General features: G+C 34.6%; 4 protein-coding genes across 4 annotated transcripts; 3 read left to right on the top strand and 1 right to left on the bottom strand.

Moving 5' to 3' along the window:
* Positions 1–9: 9 nt before the first annotated feature.
* LOC143347768 (uncharacterized) lies at positions 10–7405 on the bottom strand. Its single transcript, XM_076777255.1, has 5 exons — positions 6830–7405; positions 5871–6054; positions 5599–5792; positions 3418–3627; positions 10–3328 (listed from the first exon to the last, which is right to left on the bottom strand). Exons 1-5 carry the CDS (start codon positions 7008–7010, stop codon positions 714–716), a joined length of 3384 nt encoding a protein of 1127 aa, XP_076633370.1. The 5' UTR covers positions 7011–7405; the 3' UTR covers positions 10–713.
* Positions 4037–6012, top strand: LOC143347775 (carbohydrate sulfotransferase 11). The gene is made up of 4 exons (XM_076777268.1): positions 4037–4218; positions 4288–4607; positions 4680–4866; positions 4947–6012. The coding sequence occupies exons 1-4, from the start codon at positions 4114–4116 to the stop codon at positions 5457–5459; spliced, it is 1125 nt and encodes a 374-aa protein (XP_076633383.1). The 5' UTR covers positions 4037–4113; the 3' UTR covers positions 5460–6012.
* A 307-nt stretch (positions 7406–7712) lies between the features above and the next one.
* On the top strand, positions 7713–12410 carry LOC143347769 (ubiquitin-protein ligase E3C). The gene is made up of 5 exons (XM_076777256.1): positions 7713–8149; positions 8238–8708; positions 8782–9317; positions 9401–11445; positions 11522–12410. The coding sequence occupies exons 2-5, from the start codon at positions 8257–8259 to the stop codon at positions 11687–11689; spliced, it is 3201 nt and encodes a 1066-aa protein (XP_076633371.1). The 5' UTR covers positions 7713–8149; positions 8238–8256; the 3' UTR covers positions 11690–12410.
* Positions 12411–12549: 139 nt separating this feature from the next.
* On the top strand, positions 12550–20280 carry Muskelin (muskelin 1). Its single transcript, XM_076777261.1, has 12 exons — positions 12550–12774; positions 12991–13060; positions 13239–13381; positions 13458–13662; positions 13762–13954; positions 14028–14263; positions 14320–14600; positions 14663–14837; positions 14910–15113; positions 15241–15432; positions 15510–15752; positions 15834–20280. The coding sequence occupies exons 1-12, from the start codon at positions 12686–12688 to the stop codon at positions 16071–16073; spliced, it is 2271 nt and encodes a 756-aa protein (XP_076633376.1). The 5' UTR covers positions 12550–12685; the 3' UTR covers positions 16074–20280.
* Positions 20281–21162: the final 882 nt, after the last annotated feature.

Genomic DNA, 21162 nt, shown 5'->3' with positions numbered 1-21162 from the left:
TTATTATACATAACATTGTTGTATATAAAAATAATTTTCATATGTATAATTATTACAGATCTATAATATTGTATAATGTAATATCGTACTTGGCAACGATGTAACTGATTTACATACTTAATAAAACGGATAAAGTACATTATAGAATCTTTTTGCTTCTTCTAATGCATGAAAATAATGCTCCTCGCAATTGGTTACTGTTTAGAACTTTATAAAAATAACTTCATCGCGTATATCATCTGTTCAGTGTTATCGCGGTTCCGCGTTGGAATCAGTTTCGAAAATAAATATACATGTTTTACTTTCACTAATTTCTTATCGCATGACAAAAGATAATCGATACGAATACAGGAAGACATTAATTCCGTAAAGTTAAACTAAATATCACTCTTGATAAAAGTTCTAGCCTAAAAAATAAATTAACCCTTAGACAACCGTGCGAGGTCCACCAGAGATCTCAGCCTCATTATTTCAGTAATAACTTATAACTTAATTGAATTAATACTTGTTATTATCGGTAATCGTCCCTCTTAATCTCTTTAATCTTATACCGTGATTACGTTTTTAAGTTATCTTTAATTAACTAAAGTTAAGTACTTTAGACCTGAGGTTGATTGAAGATAAGACAAAATCGTGTGGTCGTCTAAGAGTTAATCAAATTAAATCACTATTGTAATTTCTTCCGATTCTTGGAAATCCTAAAACTAAGTTCTCTAAGATTTTTTCACGGTAGATCCAACGAAAGATTTTCTTTTGTTCCAAGTCAAAAGTTTCGGTGGCGATAAAACTTGCTCTAAAAATATATGTCGCCTCTCTTTTAAATTTAAATCGGTATTGCACAAAGACTTATCGTTTTCGTAGATGGAGTCAGTTTTCTCCCGATTTGCGTGAGATCTATCGTTCGGAGTATTTTTTGTATGGCCGACGTTCAATGTCGCGACAGGCGCTAAATTCTCTTTATCGTGTCTCGTCGAAACGTCCGAGGTCTTTTTCGATATAACCGAAACGTTTTTCTTCGGTGCGTCCAGCTCGGAAGACTGTCCTATTTTAATAGCATTGTTCGGCGTAACGACATAAACTAGCTGCGATTTCGATTCAAATTTTTCCTTTAACAATGAAAATTTTCGTTTTGGATAGTTGATCGCTCTCCTACGTTTATCGCAAGATGGCGGCTCTATCTTCTCCGTATCACCAGCGTTCGCGTTTGTCGGAATATTTGGTGTTATGTTCTCGCGATTACCGTTGACAGACTCAGACACGGATAGCTCGGATAAATTATTATGTACAACCTCAACGTTTTCAACAGGTACTAAAGGACTCATCTCAACGTACAGATCATTCTCTTTCGAATCGTCTTTTCCGTACGCGATGGACACCTGTTTTTGCAGCTTCGCTTTATTGCCTAAGATTGGGGAATCGGATAATATCGCATCTATCAGAGGCGTCTTTTTGATCGATTCTATGGCGCAATACTTGACGAAATCTCGAATGGCATCTATCTCACACTTCCCTCGAACGATCGACTCCGAGTCATCCAAACGATTGATGTAATTTCTATTACGCGTAACAGGATCTTTAAGATCATTCTTGAACAACGCTCTGGTCAGCTGTGCCTTTTTGATCAGATTCTTCGGATCAAAATCCTCGCACTGCGTGCCCGTCGTGTGAAACACGTGCCTCGGCGAATTCTCAGCCGTGTACTTCCTGATTTGATCGATCGTGCTCACCAAAGTGCTAACCGAATCACAACCCGGTCGAGTGTACTCGAATTTCTCGTCCTCGTGTTCTTCCATGATAGTATCTAGCGCAAACATTCCGCCTTTGTCGTCTATCACTACCGGCTTCGCGATGTAAAGCGTGGCATTCTGTTCGTCCACGTCGGAAGTCCTTTTCGCGGGCAGGGAGGCGTCCTCGCTGTACAACGCTCTTAACTCTCGAGGATCTATCAGATCGTACGCAAGCGTGTCAAGGTAATCGTCTTGCTTCAGAATTCCTCTCAGCACCGAGCTGGCGCACGTCGTGTCAGAGCATTCTGAACTGTAAGTTGTCCCAGTTGTGGTGCTCGTTAGAGTATCCCGTCGTCTATCACGAACAACGCTGTCGTCGTGGATGTACGTCTCTATATCCGTGTACCCTTTCCAGCTACGGATGCACCAGGGTGGTCTGGCAACGCCAAGAGGACAGACGTTCTCGTAGTCGTGTATCGAGGTGACGCAACTCATCGTTTCGTCCCTTTGTTGCAATTCTTTCGTCAATTTTTCCGTTTCCGAAATTTTCTCGCCGTTGAAAATCGTCGGCGTTTCCAGCCTGTCCCTCAATATCGTGATGCCGTTCAGATTGTCGCGCTGCTCTTCCGATTCGTCGCATTTCACGCCCGTGTCCGACATCGATTTTTGGTCGCCCGCGACCGTTTCGTCCGCCTCGTTTTCCATTTCGAGGATAAGTCGCGTCGAAAAGCAAATCCCGCGTCGCTTTTGCGACGGTAAGCAAGCATTGGACGGATCCTTCGTCGAAACATCCTTGTCTATGTCCAGGCCGTGAGTGGTCGGCAGACAAATGCCTCTGCGTTTCTGGCGGTGAATGGCCTTCTCGGTGACATCGTTACAGTCGTTTTGTATTTCAAATTCTCGTGCGCCGTCCGATGCGGGAAACGAATTTTTCGGCAACGCGCTCGACGAAGTGCCCTCCTCGTTGTTCGAGAAGTTACTGTGTGCCGACTCGCACTCCGATACCACGCAAACGGCGGTCTTCGATTCGTTCTCGACTTTGCAGCTCCGATTGATGACACCGTTCTCCGCGCACTCGGAACTTTGGACAATGTTCGTCAACAACGACTGCTTGTCCGCCGTGACTTCCTCGGACACAGTCCCTTGAGAATGGTCGATGGAACACAAAGAATTGGGATAACACTGCTTAAATGATCTAGGAGTAACGGCTATATCGGTGGTCATCTCAGACTTCTTATCAGTGTCGTTGGGCGTACCGCCGCCGATCTTTGATGGATGAAACTTACCGTAATAAAACAACATACTCAACATACCGATCATCATCCCTCCGGCTATCAAGCTCGTCACTATTGCTATTTCCTCGGTCTTAATAGCATCTTTAAAACACAATATGTAAACAACTAAAAACACTATGTTCTCTGTCACGATGATAGTGTAAAAGATAAGTACTCTGTACCGGGATTTGCCAACACGTAAATTAAAAAAATCGAAGCAATAAATTAATCCTATGATACAATTATAAATACGTTCTTCCCATAAGGTGGGACAGAAGTCTGTGTTCTGTAGAATTACCCACACAGTCATAAATAGCCAATGGAGTCCTGTAACATTCAGAGAGGAACAGGCACCTATGTAAAAGATAGAAATCTATTTTGAGCAGTCTGTTGTGGTAACATGCTGGTACACTTACCAAGAAATAATAAAAACCATTCCTGTAAACAAATTGCTGTTAAAACCAAAACTGCTATTCTGGATATTAGCATTCCAGCCCGCCAGACACCCTGAAGAGTCAATACTACCCATGTTGTCTCGTTATGGCCTGGATTTATTTTGTGCATTGCTTTTGTATATGTACCTATAGCCCAGCTCAACGAACAAAAGGACACTATGGCGGATAAACCTGTTTGATTATCCATTTAAGCACAAATTAAATACAATTCATTGCTAAATGTTGCAAATATTGTTTCTTATGTGTATTTCTATGAGATATATACAGAAATTAGACGTCTATTTCTACAAGTTTTTTGGTCAGAGAGAGTGGTAGCTGGAAGTCATTTTATTTTTAGCACTTTAAAACACCCACCCTATTCAGAGAACATTATTTTTAAAGTTACAGTGCTGTAAGCTTTTCCCGATAGAGTATCTAACCAGTAGCCATGCAACAAGTTTCTAAATATAAAAAATAGTGCTTTCTGCAGGAAGATAGAACACTGTCCATGATATCTTTGTTCCTGCCTCTGTTATCTATGGGGGCGGGCCAAAGGAAGTAAAAATATGTCTCTTAACTCCAGTTTTCTCTCAAATTCTACAAATACATTCCCTCTGTAATAAAAGTATCATTACTGTAGAAGATTTCATACATATATGCAGAAAAAGAGTATATAAAATGTCAATAAAAATGACTGAACTCGAAAGTCAAACAATAATACGTTCGTACTTGTTAAAAATAAAATGTTTACACGTTTTTCATAACGTGTTCTCAGGATTACATGTAAGTATTTTTATATTTAATCCACAAAGTAAAATGTGTTTGTACTAATAACATATTATTTCTTTACAGAGGCAACTTACATTAGTGAAACTAATTATGATACTAGCTGTAGTATTTATGTCACTTATATTCTTATTGAATTTGCTATACAATTCATGTTCACACATAAGTAAACATTTAAAGACTGCAAATTATATCCATAATGAAAATTATAAACATAGCAATCTAATTAGCAATAAATTTATTTTAACTAATTTGTCTGTGGAAGAAATGAAAAATATTAGGATTCGATTAAATATCAGGAAAGCTGAATTAGAACAATATTGTAAAATCATTGGCAAAACAGACTCAAACTTAGACAATGTATTGTCAAACATGGTAATTGATACGTAAGTATAGAATATTCTGTTCCAATCCATTATTTTTTGAAACACAAATTAATCAATATTTGTATTATGCAGAACACACGGAATATCATGGTGTCCTATATACAAAGCAGCAAGTTCAACTTGGATGAAGCATTTTGCAACACTTGGGGGAGTATTAACAGAGACAGCTATGGAATTAATTCGGAGAGATATTTTACAGATTAATACCATTGTTAGAAAAGCATTTCCACGCGATCGAGACATCAAGAAAGCCTTCCAAGTAGGAAATAATACAACTAATTAAGAATGTAATAGAGGTATCAAATAGAGACTACAAAACATTAACGATTTCTGTTACAGAAATTAAATAAAACAAAGAAATTCTTGATCGTTCGTCATCCGTTTGAACGTCTTGTATCCGCGTACAGAGATAAATTAGAGCACATAGAAGGAAGAGATTATTACTATAAAAGATTTGGACGACACATTGTGCACAAATATCATAAATACAGACAACCAAATGAAACCAAATTAGAACCCACATTTACAGAATTTCTTCGTTTCATAGTAGAAGAAAAATACTTTGATGAACATTGGGCACCATTTGTCAATACATGCGAACCTTGTATAATTAAGTATAATTACATTTTAAAATTTGATACGTTTGATAGAGATCAACAATTCCTTATACAAGAACTAGGTTTAAGTGAATATCTATATGAAAAAAGTGATTTAAGAAATATAAATCCACGTGGAGTTACAACTACTGCTTTGGTTAAAGAGTATATGCAAAATGTTCCTAGATCATTGCTCAATGAAATTAATAAGGTTTATGAAACTGATCTTAAATTGTTTTCTTATTTACCTATATAATATTCATAAGATGTTTTCCATTAGTGATGAAACTATAAATGTGATAAATAATTGCATTTAATCCTAAACTTCAGCAATAATGATCTCTATCATGAAATTAATATCTTCTGTATTTCTTAACTATTTTAATTGTTCTTACTTGTCCACAATGGTGTACGACGTAATACTGCCATGACATATAGCTGCAATATTAATTGTGGAGCAGCTCCCATAAATGACTCAAACAAATGCAACATGCATATATCGCTTTCCTGTCTATATACCCAATTTTTATCCTTCACAAATCGTTTGCTTCTTAATGAATATATTGTAGCATAAAGTAATATTAAATACCTAGAAATAAAATTATTTTCCCTCAAGAGAAACACAAGAACTAATTGTAAGCTGATAGGAAAATTTTTTAAATAATACCTGTGTAATATTCCCAAGAACAAAAAGTGTAACAACCAATGTATAGCTTTAATAGAACCATCGCTGTGATACCATCTTAAACTAAACATTTGAATAACACCAGCAGGTAGAATTGTAAAACTCAAAGCAAAACATCCCCAAATAAATTGGCCTTGTAAAAAGTATTTCATAAATACAATACTATCTACAAAAAACATATTTTATAATAATTTCCACGTATTCTATAGGTGCATCTATTGAATAATGCTTTTGTGGATTTTAGAAAAAAACAGCTTCATCTTAGTATAACTAATATTAAAATTAAAAAGCACAAATTATAGTATCAATTATAGTCTATATTTATTTCATACTATGCTAAGTATTTACAATATAATAATAACAAAAATCATATGAAATGTTGAATAAATTTGGCAAAAATGTTCTCTCAACTTTTTCCTGTGTAATTTTATGCATTGACTTCAAAAATGAAAAAATCTTTTGTCAGAATGAAGTGCAGTCACTAAGTGTCACAATCACCCAATTGAAAGGTCTAAGTTACTTTTGAATTATTCGAATTTCTAAATGCAATTTTTCAGTTAAAAATTAAAAAGTTCAGGGACTGAATCCAGTGATTTAATTTCATTTTTAGTAAAAATTATTTTCAGTTTTTAGTTCAGTGTACGAAATTATACAGTAAAATGTTGGAAAAACGCAATTTTTCGATGCCGGTCATATTCAACAAATTTTCCATTTTAAGTTGTAAATACTATATTGTCATAATTGTTACTATATTACAATAAACGTACAGAAGCGTAAACAATTTATACAAAATTGTAAGAATGTTCGTGTTTTACTTTATACTCTGCATATGTTAAAAATATTCAGATTTATCGACTACTTTCTATTACTTTATGTTAAAAGAAAAAGTATTTCGGAATAAAATACAGAAAATATATAGTACACTTTTAGTCTTTGTTCACCTGTTGCTATATCCATGAAAAAAAAACTGACAGAAATCAAGTAGTAAATTAAGTCTAACAATCTGAACTGATAACATTCTATTTCTCTGTGCGATATTACTATTGATACATTTCTTTTCACAGTTTCGTAGCACGAAACATTATCATGTTTTAACTCTGCCGCCGCCATCTTCCCGGCCATTCTTGATTTAATTTTACACAATAGACCAAAGAACGCGTTCTAAAATCACCCATGTACTATCCATATTTTTTATTTCTACTGTATCACAATGTAAACTTGATATATTGATTTCGCTATTCAACACGACATATTCAAACGAAAAACAACAATCAGAGTTTTCTGAAATCTAAATCACCGAAGATATCTCGTAAAAAAAAAACATCACAATTACACCACTGACACGAACATCAATTACAGCCAATCCCATTATTGGAATTTTCATTTTCAAATGAGATACGCCCCAATCAAAAACATTTTGCTGATCTAATCCGTCGTGGCGTCTTGTATAAAATATAAATTTGACTTAACGAACATTAAATACCCGAAAGTTTCTCATATTCTTTCAGTTTTCTCTCATGCAATCAATTTGCACGGGTGTAAGCCAAGTTCCCTTAATATTTGTAAATATTTGTTTGGAAATCACCATTCTTTTGTATATAAAATTTGTATGCAAGGTAGTTCAGAAAAAAATGTAAAAAAAATCGTATTTTAATTCGCTTGACATTGATGCAAGAATACGTTATTACTCTTCCAAAAATAAAAATAAAAAATTATCTATATACACGAGAGGCACAGTATCTACACACACTACTGTTCTGTACACGCAGGCCACTGACGCAGGCGCATCGTGTACATGTTTCTCAATACGACTATAAAATAAAATATGGCGAAGATTTGATGACTGGACGTATAATGTACGATCTAGCTTAACAGTCAGTTGTTTTTTGCTGACATAGCGTTGAGATAAACGAACTTCTGAAAGTATGCCTGTTATGCGAACTTCAACGTAAACTGTACCGAAACGTAAATTGGCAAAAGTAATTATTTCTGTAAATGTTAACCTTGTCGACAAGAACAAAATTTAATTCTACGTAGAAGTAAATTTAAATTTTAAGTGAGGTCGGTGATGCCATTAATTTTCAAATGGGGTTAAATATTCTTAAAGATGTGGGGGTAAGCGATAAAATACTCGCAAAGTATCATGTTTCTTATGAAATGACATTCCTCCTGGAAATATTTGTGTTTAATACATATTAGTAAGGCCAGTGAATTGTCATCTAAAATTGCTATCACAGTCTCCCCTCCCCCCTTTTTATATGGTAAGTTTTTAAAAACATTACCTGTTTTTAGATTCATTGAGTGAATCGAAAACAGGTTAATATTAATTGTTCTTACTATTTGTTTTAGCAATAGGAATAGGGGTGTTATGCCATTGAAGAAACCTCGATACAACATGTATATTTTCGAAGGAGATTACAGGCGTAAACCCCAACAAAATTTAGCTGGTGCAAGCAGAAGGAACGATCGATCAGAAAAATCAGTTCTCTTGCAGCATGCACAATTTGAACGTTCAAAGCGAGAGCAGCAGCGTAGAAGACACAATGCAGTATTAAAAATTCAGGCAGTTGTACGTGGCTTTGTTGTTAGAAAACATGTAAGAATGATTGTGAGGAAGGAATTTGACGAAGAACAACAAATAACTGGTCGTAGAAATTTGAATTTAGATGACTTAGCAATATATTTTCGAAAATTATTATTCTTTTACGACTATACTGTGGATACTGGTAGACTTGTTTGGACGTTTCAACATTTTTTAAAGCATGAGCAAGAAATTAAACGAAAATGTATAAACTGTCCAGAGTGGTTGTGGAGATTAAGGTAATTTATTACAAACAGTATGCTATAATGTTTGTGTATGTTATGCCATAATATTAAAAAAATATATTTACAGGTGGATGCTTCGTATGTGTATACAATATAATTCAGAAGCCTTAATGGATGGAGCTTATTCATTGGCTATACCATTGAGAGCTTTAGAAACTTTTACTAGTCGAGAAGATACAGAAAAGATCTTAAGAGAATTTAGTTATAAACATCTAGAAACCATCTTTGTATATTTGATAAAACATAAATACTTTGATCAGTTAAGGAAATTGATAAACGAGAAAGTTCCACCTTTGTTGGAACCAACTTCTATCCCAGCAACCCCAATCTCAAAATGTTTAGTGGATATGATAAAGCGACCTCTGGACTTGATTTCCTTTTTAGATCAGAAAGATGATTTTTCTATGCTTGTCTTACAGGAACTTTGTAGAAGTATACTTTCTCCAAGAATGTCCGATCCCATTCGAATGTTCATTATCCCATCATTGTGTGAATTCAAAGAATTTCCATACATTCAATTAATTGATTGTATCAACAGAATGAAGATTGAGCCTACAATAAGTTTACTTTATTCTATTTTATCTCTAGAATCGAATCGATTTTGTAAGTGTATACAAATGAGGTAGAATAGTAATTATGAATACTAAAAAGGAATATAAAATAACGACTTTTTCTTTATATTACAGCAACATGTAAATTTAAAGATGTTCTTATTAACTATTTGCAAGTTCTTGCATCTACGAGTTCGACAATAATCCCGTTAGCTACTGAAGAAAACATGGAAGACACAGACGATTCGGACACAGAATCGATTGCGAGTATGATCGATAAAGATGAAGCTGATGTTTTACATCAGTGTTTAGAAATGCTGAATGAACAGCAACGCGTTCAGAAAATACTCTTAGCGGTAGATCGAAGCAAAGATCCCGCCGTGTTGCAACCGTTGTGCCAACTCTGTCATCATTTGCTGATTACCAACAAATTAGCTATTCACAAGTATAAATTATTATACATGCTCGCTTTCAAGCCAATGTTTTTGAAGAATTTATGGAATGCTCTACTCTCAGTTTGCCAAGTGTCGTTATTTGGTGAAGCGACGCCTCTACTGCAGATTATATCGCAGGGACTTACTCTTTCGAATGAAGACACGAAAAAAATAATTCCGCTATTGCCCGTTTTTTGTTCGCTATTTAGTTTACTTATCGCAACATTACACGATACGGAATTCTTCATTGAAAATGAACAGGCATTGGATACTAATGAACAACAAGCGATGCCGTTCACAATTTCGGAATTGGTAGTGCTTTCGAGTCATTTGAAAGGCGTCTGTTTGGGTTTAGTCGAGCTTGCATTCCCTGATAGCCGACCTACTATGAGAGATAATTACAAAACTGCTATTCTTGGTCCGTCGTGCTCTATTCAGAATCAACAGGATACGCAAATGTGGACGCATTTGTTTAAAGTAGCAGTTGGTTTGCTACGACAGTTGCATACCCGAGATTTAAGACAACAATTCTGTCCAGAGGGGCACTGGATCGCGTCGAACATTGCAATACCTTTAGATAGACCTCAAGATTTCACGTTTCGCAGAAGTAGACTTAGAGGATACGTGCTATTCCAAGGGTTTCGTGTGTTCACGCGTGAGGAACTGGAGAAGGGACCACCATTGTCCTCGAAGGAAGTTCGAACATTGACGGTCCTTCGCGAGATACCATTCGTTGTGCCGTTTAGTGATCGAGTAGTGGTATTTCAATCGTTGATTTATCGAGATAAAACAGAACAGCAAGGTGATGTAATAAACTTCATGCAAGGACCGTCGATAAAGTTATCAGTAAGAAGAAACTACTTGTATGAGGATGCGTTTCAAAAGTTATCGCCAAAGAAAGAATCAGAATTACGATTAAAAATGCGCGTGCAATTCGTTAATTCAGCTGGAGTGGGAGAACCTGGTATAGACGGTGGCGGTCTGTTTAGAGAATTTTTGTCGGAACTGTTAAAAACAAGCGTCGACCCTAACAGAGGCTTTTTCAGACTTACTAAGGATAACATGCTGTATCCGAATCCAACGGTACACTTACTGGTCGAAGATTTTCCGGAACATTATTACTTTATTGGTAGAATTCTTGGAAAAGCTTTGTACGAGAATTTGTTGGTTGAACTCCCGTTCGCGGAATTTTTTCTATCGAAAATTGTTGGCCGCCAATCTGACGTTGACGTTCATCATTTAGCCTCCTTAGATCCAATAATGTATAGGAACCTCTTATATCTGAAAAGTTACAAAGGCGATGTTGCCGATCTTGGCTTAGATTTTACCATATTGTCGGACGAGTTAGGTGAACGACGAGTCGATGAATTGAAACCAAGCGGTGCCAATATCCCTGTCACAAATCACAATCGTATCGAATATATCCACCTGATGGCTGATTATAAGCTGAACAAGCAAATCAGAGCACAGTGTTATGCATTCAAGCGAGGCATTGGTAACGTGATACCCTTAGATTGGCTTCAAATGTTCAGTAACAAAGAACTGCAGGTATTGATATCGGGTGCACAGATTCCCGTCGATGTAAACGACTTGAAATTGCATACCAACTACACGGGAGGCTATACCCGTGATCATCCAACGATCATTGCTTTCTGGAAAGTCGTAAATGAATTTAACGACCAGCAAAGAAGACAATTGCTCAAGTTCGTTACCAGTTGTAGTCAACCCCCGTTACTTGGATTTAAGGTATGCACAGTTTGTTGTTTCTTTTCTATTTATTTCCTTTCAACTAATTAATAGTAACACATTTTCAATTTTTCAGGAACTCGAGCCACCTTTTTGCATTCAACAAGCTGGCAGTGTAGATCACTTGCCAACTTCTAGTACCTGTATGAATCTACTGAAACTTCCAAAGTTTCCGAATGAGAAAATTCTACGCGAAAAACTTTTATATGCGATACAAGCTAGTGCTGGCTTTGAACTGAGTTAAGCCCGATTTTCTCTGACACTTAAGTGAACCCTTCTAGTTAAATCGGTGATACCTGATTGTATATAACATTGCAAACGTAATCAAGATTAAGTGCGTGTTTGAGAAGAAGAAATACGAACGTAAAAGCTGTCATATTTTAATAATCGATAAGTGATACGATTCGGTGTTTATCAAGTGCTCCACATGTACAATGTTCGTTTAGTAACAAAGATAAATGGATTTCAGTTTGAACCAATGTTTCGCCCGCCAATAGGTCGATATTAGTATTCGTAACGGGGCATAACAGTTTTACGAAATCTCCATCGAACGAGGCAGTAAACATGTAATATTGTCAGGAGGGGCCAATTAATTAGGTAGCATCTCGAAAAATTACTACCGGTACAGAGAACAAATGTATTATTTGTAAGAATATGTTCGTTGTCATGTTCGTGTATATATATATATATATATATATGTATATATATATATGCATGCATGTATGTATGTATGTATACATATATGCGAACTTACACACGTCATACTATATACATATATACACAAAACCATATTTTTTTTGTTGTAATTTTCTGCCCTTGGTCTACAATTGTAAATTGTGTATATTTTTATGTTTTGTATTCGTCATAACGTAGACACTACATCTACTTTTAGTGTACATGAAAGAGTAGGATATATGTATTTATGAATTCGTTAAGACGGTGTGTAAATAAAATGAAATCCTCAAGTGTTGCACACATCTATTACAAATACATAATTTGAACGTTATGATGGTAATGTTTCATGTTTTATTATTATAATTGTAAACAAATAAGAATCGTAAAATATGTAAAAAGTCTAGTAGAGTTCCTAGCATAAATGATTAATTTCAAGTATGTATATTGTCATACACTACTACCGTTCACCGGGTCATGTTTTCATATGGCGCTCATCCTTAGATATATATCTATGAAAATGGCACACACATTTAGTGTGTGCTAAAGCTTATGTCATTTGTGTAACATGGCGTCCAACGAGAATAGCGATTTTCAGAAAGTTTTGGAGTTTAAAATTTATAAGTGTTCCAGCTTCTCGTCGTCTTACGTGCCAGAGTAAGCATCTCCCAATTATTGAACAATTTATTTACGACAATTTCGTAATTGCAGACTAGAAAATGGTTGTTAGCTGATAACGATTCTCTAACCTAAAGTAACGGTCACGATGAAAAGCGAACACGTATATACGTGAAATTATAAAATAAATAACTGCCTCGATCACGCCGGATTTCATACGAAACTTTATATTAACGTTCTTTTTCTTTCTTTTAGAAATATCCTCGTAGATAAGCCATCGGATCAGACATCACGCTGGTCTTCCGATATTGACAATCATCCACAGGTAAACATTGTTAAAAAAATAACAGTATATGTTTACAAAATCGAAGAGGCCTTTAAAAAATTTGTAAAATGCTCAAGCCACGAATCTTTATTTAATTCACCAAATAAATTTAACATTGATATTGTTAATATAATGTATAAAAGCATAAATACATATGACGAATATCCTGATTTTTCAGTTTCTTATATTAAAATTGCAATGCCCCTCAATTGTGAAAACAATTACGTTTGGTAAATATGAGAAAACACATGTGTGTAATATAAAAAAGTTTAAAGTGTACGGTAGCCTAGAAGCAGAAAATATGATGGAGCTCTTAGAAAGGTAGGTCGAAAACTTATGATTTAAAGTAAAACTGTAAATACACGTATGTAATTGACAAGTACTTGTATCTTTTCAGTGGATTAAAAAATGACTCTACATCAGAAACATTTGAATTAAAACATACATTAGGAAACGAAGAGAATTACTTCCCAATTAAATATATAAAGATTCTTCCATTACAATCTTGGGGACCCAGTTTTCATTTCTCTATTTGGCATGTACGATTAACTGGTATCGACAATCCTAAAATTATCAAGCCTTATATCGAATGGTTCAATCTGGTAAATAATACAAAATATATTTTTTTGTAAAATATACATACACTCAATTTACATATATGCTGAGCAACCACTAAGTAACATTCTCTTATTTTTTCACAGTATCGTCAAAAAGAAGTTATAAGACTATGTATGAAACACTTCAGGAGACTCGAGCAACCAGAAATTGTAGAAACTCTACAGAGAGTCACTGGGGTTGCATTGGAAGATCCTAGAATGACAGGATTGTATGATTTATTAGTTATAAAGGGGGATCATCTGCAAGCCGAACGTTTCATAAGTAATGCTGTTATGAGTGAGTTTCCATTTATTCGTCCTCGTGTTATAAGTTAAATTAATACAGTTTTAAAAAGTAACACAATTTGTAGTGGGTCTTTTGAACGACTATATCAATGCTCAGACTTATAGAGCAGTTTGGTCTAAATTGTCGACTAATGATCTTAAGCCTGGAATGAGAGGTGGTCATCAAATGGTACTTGATCCATCTGCAGAACTTGTTTACCTCTTTGGTGGATGGGATGGAAATCAAGACCTATCGGATTTATGGGCATACAGTATAGCTTCTAATAAATGGACCATCATATGTAAGGATACTGAAACTGTGGTAAGTAATTGAAGGAGAATAGATGTTAGATAGAAAATTTAAATGTCTAATTGTAGGGTGGTCCAAGTGCAAGATCTTGTCATAAAATGTGCCTTGATCCAAAACGTAGACAACTTTTTACCTTTGGTAGATACTTAGACACACAATATAGAATACCAGAAAACTTGAAAAGCGATTTTTTCGTTTATGATATTGAATCGGATCATTGGACACAAATCTCAGAAGATACAGGAGCTGTAGGAGGACCCCAATTAATTTTTGATCATCAGATGTCTATGGATATTGAAAAGCGAACCATTTACATTTTTGGTGGTCGCGTACTTGTTTCCCCGACAAAGTAAGCTCTGTGTCACAATAAATGTAGCAATTAGCGTTTTAAAACGTTCATTTAATCCACAGTTCCGATGAGCACGGTATGGTACCAGGCACAACTGAACCAATTTTTTCTGGACTGTATTCCTATCATGTATCAACTGGTACATGGAATAGACTTGCCTGCGATATTGCGAGAACATGCCCTACTAATGTACCAACAATTAGATCTAGAGCCGGACATTCTATGTTATTCCATCCGGTATATATTCGAAAAGTTATTTATATAATTGTTTTTAGTACAATATGATTTTAAAGTTATACTTTTTCGCAGGGATTGAGGAAACTGTATATTTTTGCGGGTCAAAGGGGCAAGGAATACCTTAGTGACTTTTTCACATACGAAATTGATACACATCACATAGAGCATATAAGCTTCAATGATTTTAGTACAAAAGATTCGAATCACGTTCCAGCAGTCGGTTATGCACAAAGAGCGACGATTGATCCAGAATTAGGAGAAATTTACATTTTATCGGTTAGTATTGTACAATTCTTATTACTGAAAATGATTACGACGCAAGTAATAATCGTTATCATTATTTATTAAAAACTGATATTGAAGGAGACGATATTTAAATTCCTCTCGATTATTTTTTACTCAGGGTTTAAGTAAAGACAAAGATAAGCGAGACGATAATGTACAACATTCTTTTTGGGTTTACAATATTAAGAACAATAAGTGGTCTTGCATTTATCGAAACGAGAATGTTGGCGAGAAATATTGGAACAAAATGCAAGATTACGAACCATGCCCACGATTCGCTCATCAATTAGTTTACGATCACGCGAAGAAGGTTCGTTATATGTCATTTACGAAAAACTTTCCTGTTGTTGTAGCTTATAAGAGGGTTTTACTATTATTATTCGTTAGGTTCATTACTTGTTTGGTGGAAATCCTGGCAGGTCCCGTCTTCGAAGCTTACGACTCGATGATTTCTGGCAACTAAAATTATGTAGACCCTCTCATGAACAAATTCTAAAAAGATGCAAACTACTTATTAGAAAGCACAAGTTTGAAGAACTAGCTTTGAACAACAGCGTCGAAGCGCTCGAGTATTTACAGACGAAAGTATCGGAGATTATCGATCATAACGATGTGGAACAGACAAAAGAGGTATTAACATCTTTTATCAGTAACGGGTGAATACATTTTATTGATTTTGCATTTTGAACTTTATGCATTTCTTCGTTACAGTTTCAATTGTTAACGTCTATTCTATTCAGAGAACAAAACTCTTTATTAGGAGAAGCCACAAATTCGAACAGTTCGGGCAGCGTGATAGGAAATTTAGTTAACATGGGTACGTCGTTGTACTGTCCAACTACGCGTGATATTCACACTTTAAGAACTGAATTGTACGATAAGTTAACAGAATTCTTTCCGGAGTCATTGACGCAACCGCGTGCTAATTTGATCTATCTTTTACCGTTATGATCCAACAGTAACTAAAATCCAATAGAGTAATGCCTGAAAATAAAAAGCAAAGAGATTCCTTTTGTTTTCTTGCAAAGATATTTACTATGATATTGAAACGTGATTTTATCTTTAAAAAGGAAACGTTATTTTTATATAGTGTACTTGTTTGTATCGTTTTAAAAAGGAAGATTTACACACGCAAACATATACATATAAATATAAATATAAATATAAATATATATATATATATACATTAAATTTGATTTCATTCGCATAAAGATAGCTTACAAAAAAGATACTAATATATATATACTTCATTGTGATACATCTAAGTAACAAGTTAATAATTAAATATGTACATTTACGTCTTCTGTATTGAGTTTTCGTTTGCATTGGACTGTTCTAGCTGTTTTCTCTCTGTATTTAGAATTTGTTATTTTAATTTACAAACTTTATTTCACAATATGTGATTAACATAACTACTATACCGTTACGATTAATTTTTTAATATAAATTAAATTGATTTAATAATATTACATTTTAATTTAATTTTAAATTACTGTTACTGTTATTGAAAGAAAGAAAAAAAAAATACAATTACAGAGAGACTATTTTTTAAAAGATCCTCACTTGATGTGTGTGCATCGAAAGAAGGCTTCGTAGACTTTCATGAAACGAAAACTCGTCAAACGTAGAAGTAAGAATGAGAACAGGACAAATGCAACAGATACGAGATGTATTAGAAATCGTATATTCTTCTATTTTGCTGGCTTCGCTCACTATTTAAAATATTTTATACACTTTACAGTTGCGCGAGCATTGTCTATATATCATACCACGTAGTTAGAACTCACATTAATCATTCATATTCACGTTGTAAGTCTACCATAAATGCCTCGTGAGAAATGTTAGAAATTTAGTAAGAGATATCCTGCGATCTTAACTACCCATGGCAATGACGTGAAATTATTTTTAGTCTTTCTCGCTCGAAACTCGTTTCACACAAATATACATATACATATGCATAAACATATATACATAAATATGTATACATTTATATATATTTTTTCGCGATATATTTTCAATGTTACATTAGTCATGCATCACTACTTAATTATTCATTGTCATGGAAAGAGTAGATCAAACATAGCAACTCTTTTACTTATAAGATAGGAATTTGTATAAAAAGCGACTCGTTGCGCAAGCTTTGTTTTTACCATCTTGTATATATTCTATGACTGTAAGAAGTAAATAGCTAAAGCCATCATTATTGTTAACTCCATTGTACTGTAAATAGTGGTGGATTCAAAATCGGATCGTTCCGAATCTGTGACGTTAAATTCAAATCGTTTCAAACATTATTCGACACTAGAAGTAAAAAATCTTATTCGGTCTTGGTTGATCTTGAAGCCTTAATAAGTAATTTTCTATAAATAACAAAATAAATGAATTTATAGATTCATAAAGCTTTTCGTAAATTTAAAAAAAATACATTTAATAAATTTCAATAGCTGTTTAAATTTTTATAAATTGATACATTTATGCATTTTTCAAAAACAAGACCGATCAAAACTTTCAGTACTGTCCGGTATTAAAAGAATGTTCGAAACGATTAAAAATTTCACAATCTCGAAAGTTTCGAATTTCTTTGAAGCACAGATTCGAATGCCCACCACTGACTGTAAGCGTTGTCCAATGAAATTCGCATGTGCGTTTATCGTGCAACGTGAAACATCTTTTATATAGTGTCGCTTTATCGATAGATCTGTTGTAAGCAGTTACTCCTAGTTCCGTTGCGGAGACATGCGAGCAGTGAGAATGTAATTATTGCGAAGTTTATCGAGAGAGACCGTACGAGATGTATGGAGAAGTGATTCAAGTGTGTCTTTGTATATAACTATTTACGCGCTGAAGAACGAAACGATTGTACAATTCGGTCATAGGATAAGATAGTGAAACTTTATAAGAAATGAAAACAACAGAACAAGTGGCGTTAGGAATAAAAGTAACGAAAACAGGTGTGAAACTTTCGTAAACGGACCATGCCAGATATGTTGTTTTAACGCTTTGTGGTATTTCTCAGATTTTCCGATGAGAATGATACCAAACATTTTTTGGGAGAAAGGCTGTCATACTTAATTGTTTGTTAATCGGATAGTTAAGCGCGATTAAGGTGTACAGGGCAAGTGTCTTCGATGTTTATCGGCCAGGTTCGAAAACTGTTTCATACTCGAGAAGAGGAAGTCACGAATAAGGGATGTAACGTTGCGTACATGTATAGCCAGCGAGAAATACTACTTCCACAATGTTAAGATATATATATATATATCAAAATACTAAATATCAGAATTATCTCAGGATTTTATCTCAACACTTTATCACCAAAATCGGCGAGAACGTTCGATAGAGTTGTAAAGACGTGATGTTCGGAGTTCTAGTCAACTAACGTGCGATTACGAGAAAACCATCGTCAAGTTTTTGATCGATGAGACGGCGAACGTACGATTTATAACGATTTAAAATTATGATTATCGTTTAAGTCGTAGCGCTTCATACTTCCATTCTATTTGTACGATCTACTCGCTTCTACCAAACTGTTTTTTAATTGCTTGTTAATGTATAGTATTAAACTATGCCAATATGTCCTAAAAATAAGAAGAAATTGTTATATAAGCATACGTCCAAAAATGCATTATGAAGATGCTCCTTGAAGAAAAGTATTAAACACGAAAGATACGGTAGAAGTTGTACACGCCAGATTATAGCTAATCAATAATTATCTACTTTGTTTATTTACAAACTTTTAAACAAGTACGACTGTGGTTAAATGAATATAATCCTCGAAAATAACTACGTAGGCTCACGGGGTTCGATTGTTTGGCTTTTATGAATAACAAATAATAGAATGTCAAATTCAATTTGTCAACTGAAGTTAAGCAAAAATATTAACAATTTGAAAGTTTGTTCTTTTATTTTTGTACATATACAAGATAAGAAAGATGAGGAGTTGTATCTTGATTGGTTTTTATCGAGCAAGACAATGAACGTAAGTTAATTATTTATTAATTATAACGTTTTGACATCATATTTAGGCATAATAGAATTTGTCATGGACAAAATGTCATAGTTGATAAATAATTCATTTATGTCCATTGGGTTATTCAATAAAACACGAATCAATACAATCTCTTTATCGAGTAAAGATATTCCATTTTTTCCCTGTCGTAACTTGTTTACAAAGCGTTCTTGGACTCGCGTTTATATTACATACTCTTTTTACTTATACTCGTCGAACGTATCGGCGCAGTCTGATAGACTAATTTTGCATCTCCAATCGTTTCTCAAGCAACTGTCTTTTCTTTATTTAGTGGCAATTTTGTCATTATAATATTTAAGCGTAATTATATCAATTTTTATGTTCAAATATAATCGTTTCGTTAACGTCAATTGAATGCATTTATTTTAACTTTTATTATCATTTTGACTATCGCTTGGTTTAAAATGCTAGATTCAAGATGAGCGTGTGCCATATATGTATACAGGGTGGAACGTAATTCACGGTAAAACTGAAAAAGACGCAATTTCTCATACGTCGCTTCTTTGCTGGGTTCTTTTGTGATTCACGTTCCATTTTGTGAAATAAAGAAGATGGACTTTTCGCAACAATAATTCACGCGCAATAATTTAATCCGCAACTGTAACTTTTCATATTTCTAATCTATTTTCTTAATGGTATTTTGTTCGCGTTTACTATAATATGTATCATTTAAAATAAATTTATCACTCTAACGACGATACACGACGAACGTACCTTTAATTATTTTTCATTTATCCGTACGATACTGCGTTTGTAATAACATTCGGCAGTATTCAGTTTTATTGCTGAATTCATACATTTGTCAACTGACCGAGACATGAAAAAGTTTATTCAAAAGCATTGATTAAAAATGGTAGACGCAAAAGAAGATTCTTTACCTGAAATAACCATGAAAGAATTTCCCGATCATATATTCAGACTAGGAAAGGTACACGCGTGTTTGTATCTTTAGTTAACCTCTTCAAGGATCTACGTTTAGTTTCTTTAAATATTTAAAATAATTAATTCAATTCACATTAAAATTGCGAATAAACATACAGAATGAAATTTCTCAATTACATAACACAGAAACATTGTCATATTCTTGTTTATTTCGTAATAAAATAATTTGTTCCTGGAGGAATTATACACGAGTCTCCAATTTCTTTGCCTGAAATTTCCCGATCATTTTTTCAAGCTCGATATGGAAGAAGTACACAACGTGCTGGAATCCAGGATCACGAGATCGAAGGTCCACCATGAAAGAAACCCAATCATTTGTCAAACAGTTCACAAATGTGTATTGGAACAGCCTCAATATGTTTATTTTACGAGAATGAAAGAGTTCGCGGACAAATTGCCCGCGCACAACCTTCTCCCTGTACGCATGTTAAATTGTACACTTAATCGAGTACAACGCATCACTACACGGTTTGATTTGAACTATTTTAGGAATGGGAAGAGAACATACGAAACTTGATAGCTCCTAACTTACGATATAAATATGCAGATATCTTCGAAGATCAACTGAACGAAACTAAAATACGATATCATCGAGCGATGCACGAACAGGCCGTGAAACGAGTGATCGCGATAGAATGTCAAGAAGAATGTAACGAGGACTCGATACCTATCCCGCCATTTAAACTCGCCGGACGAACGGATCAGTATCCGAAGTATTTGAAAAATCGTTGTGCAATTATGAAAAAGTATTACTTACCCCACAAGTTGATGAGAAATATAGTGGCTAAAGCGCATCTTCTCATGCCAAAGTGGATTTGCGACTTTGGACGTTACCGGGAGCTGGGTTGTCTCGATTTCAACAGGTTGTATATTTCTTCAAATTTAAAATCAGAGTATTTCTGCACTTCGTTTTGGTTCTTCGTGAGTCACGTAATTTTGTCACTTGTTGCACATTTCACACTGCTCGAAATAACACTATATCACACGCGCGATCATAGTTCGTTGGTTTTTTCATTCGCGTACACTTTCTTTGCGAGGATTTTGATTGTTTCGCTTACTTTCACAGCA

This window comes from Colletes latitarsis, chromosome 11, assembly GCF_051014445.1.
Source record: "Colletes latitarsis isolate SP2378_abdomen chromosome 11, iyColLati1, whole genome shotgun sequence".
In the NCBI taxonomy this organism is placed as follows: Eukaryota; Metazoa; Arthropoda; class Insecta; order Hymenoptera; family Colletidae; genus Colletes; species Colletes latitarsis.
This window is presented reverse-complemented; position numbering and strand designations above follow the sequence as displayed.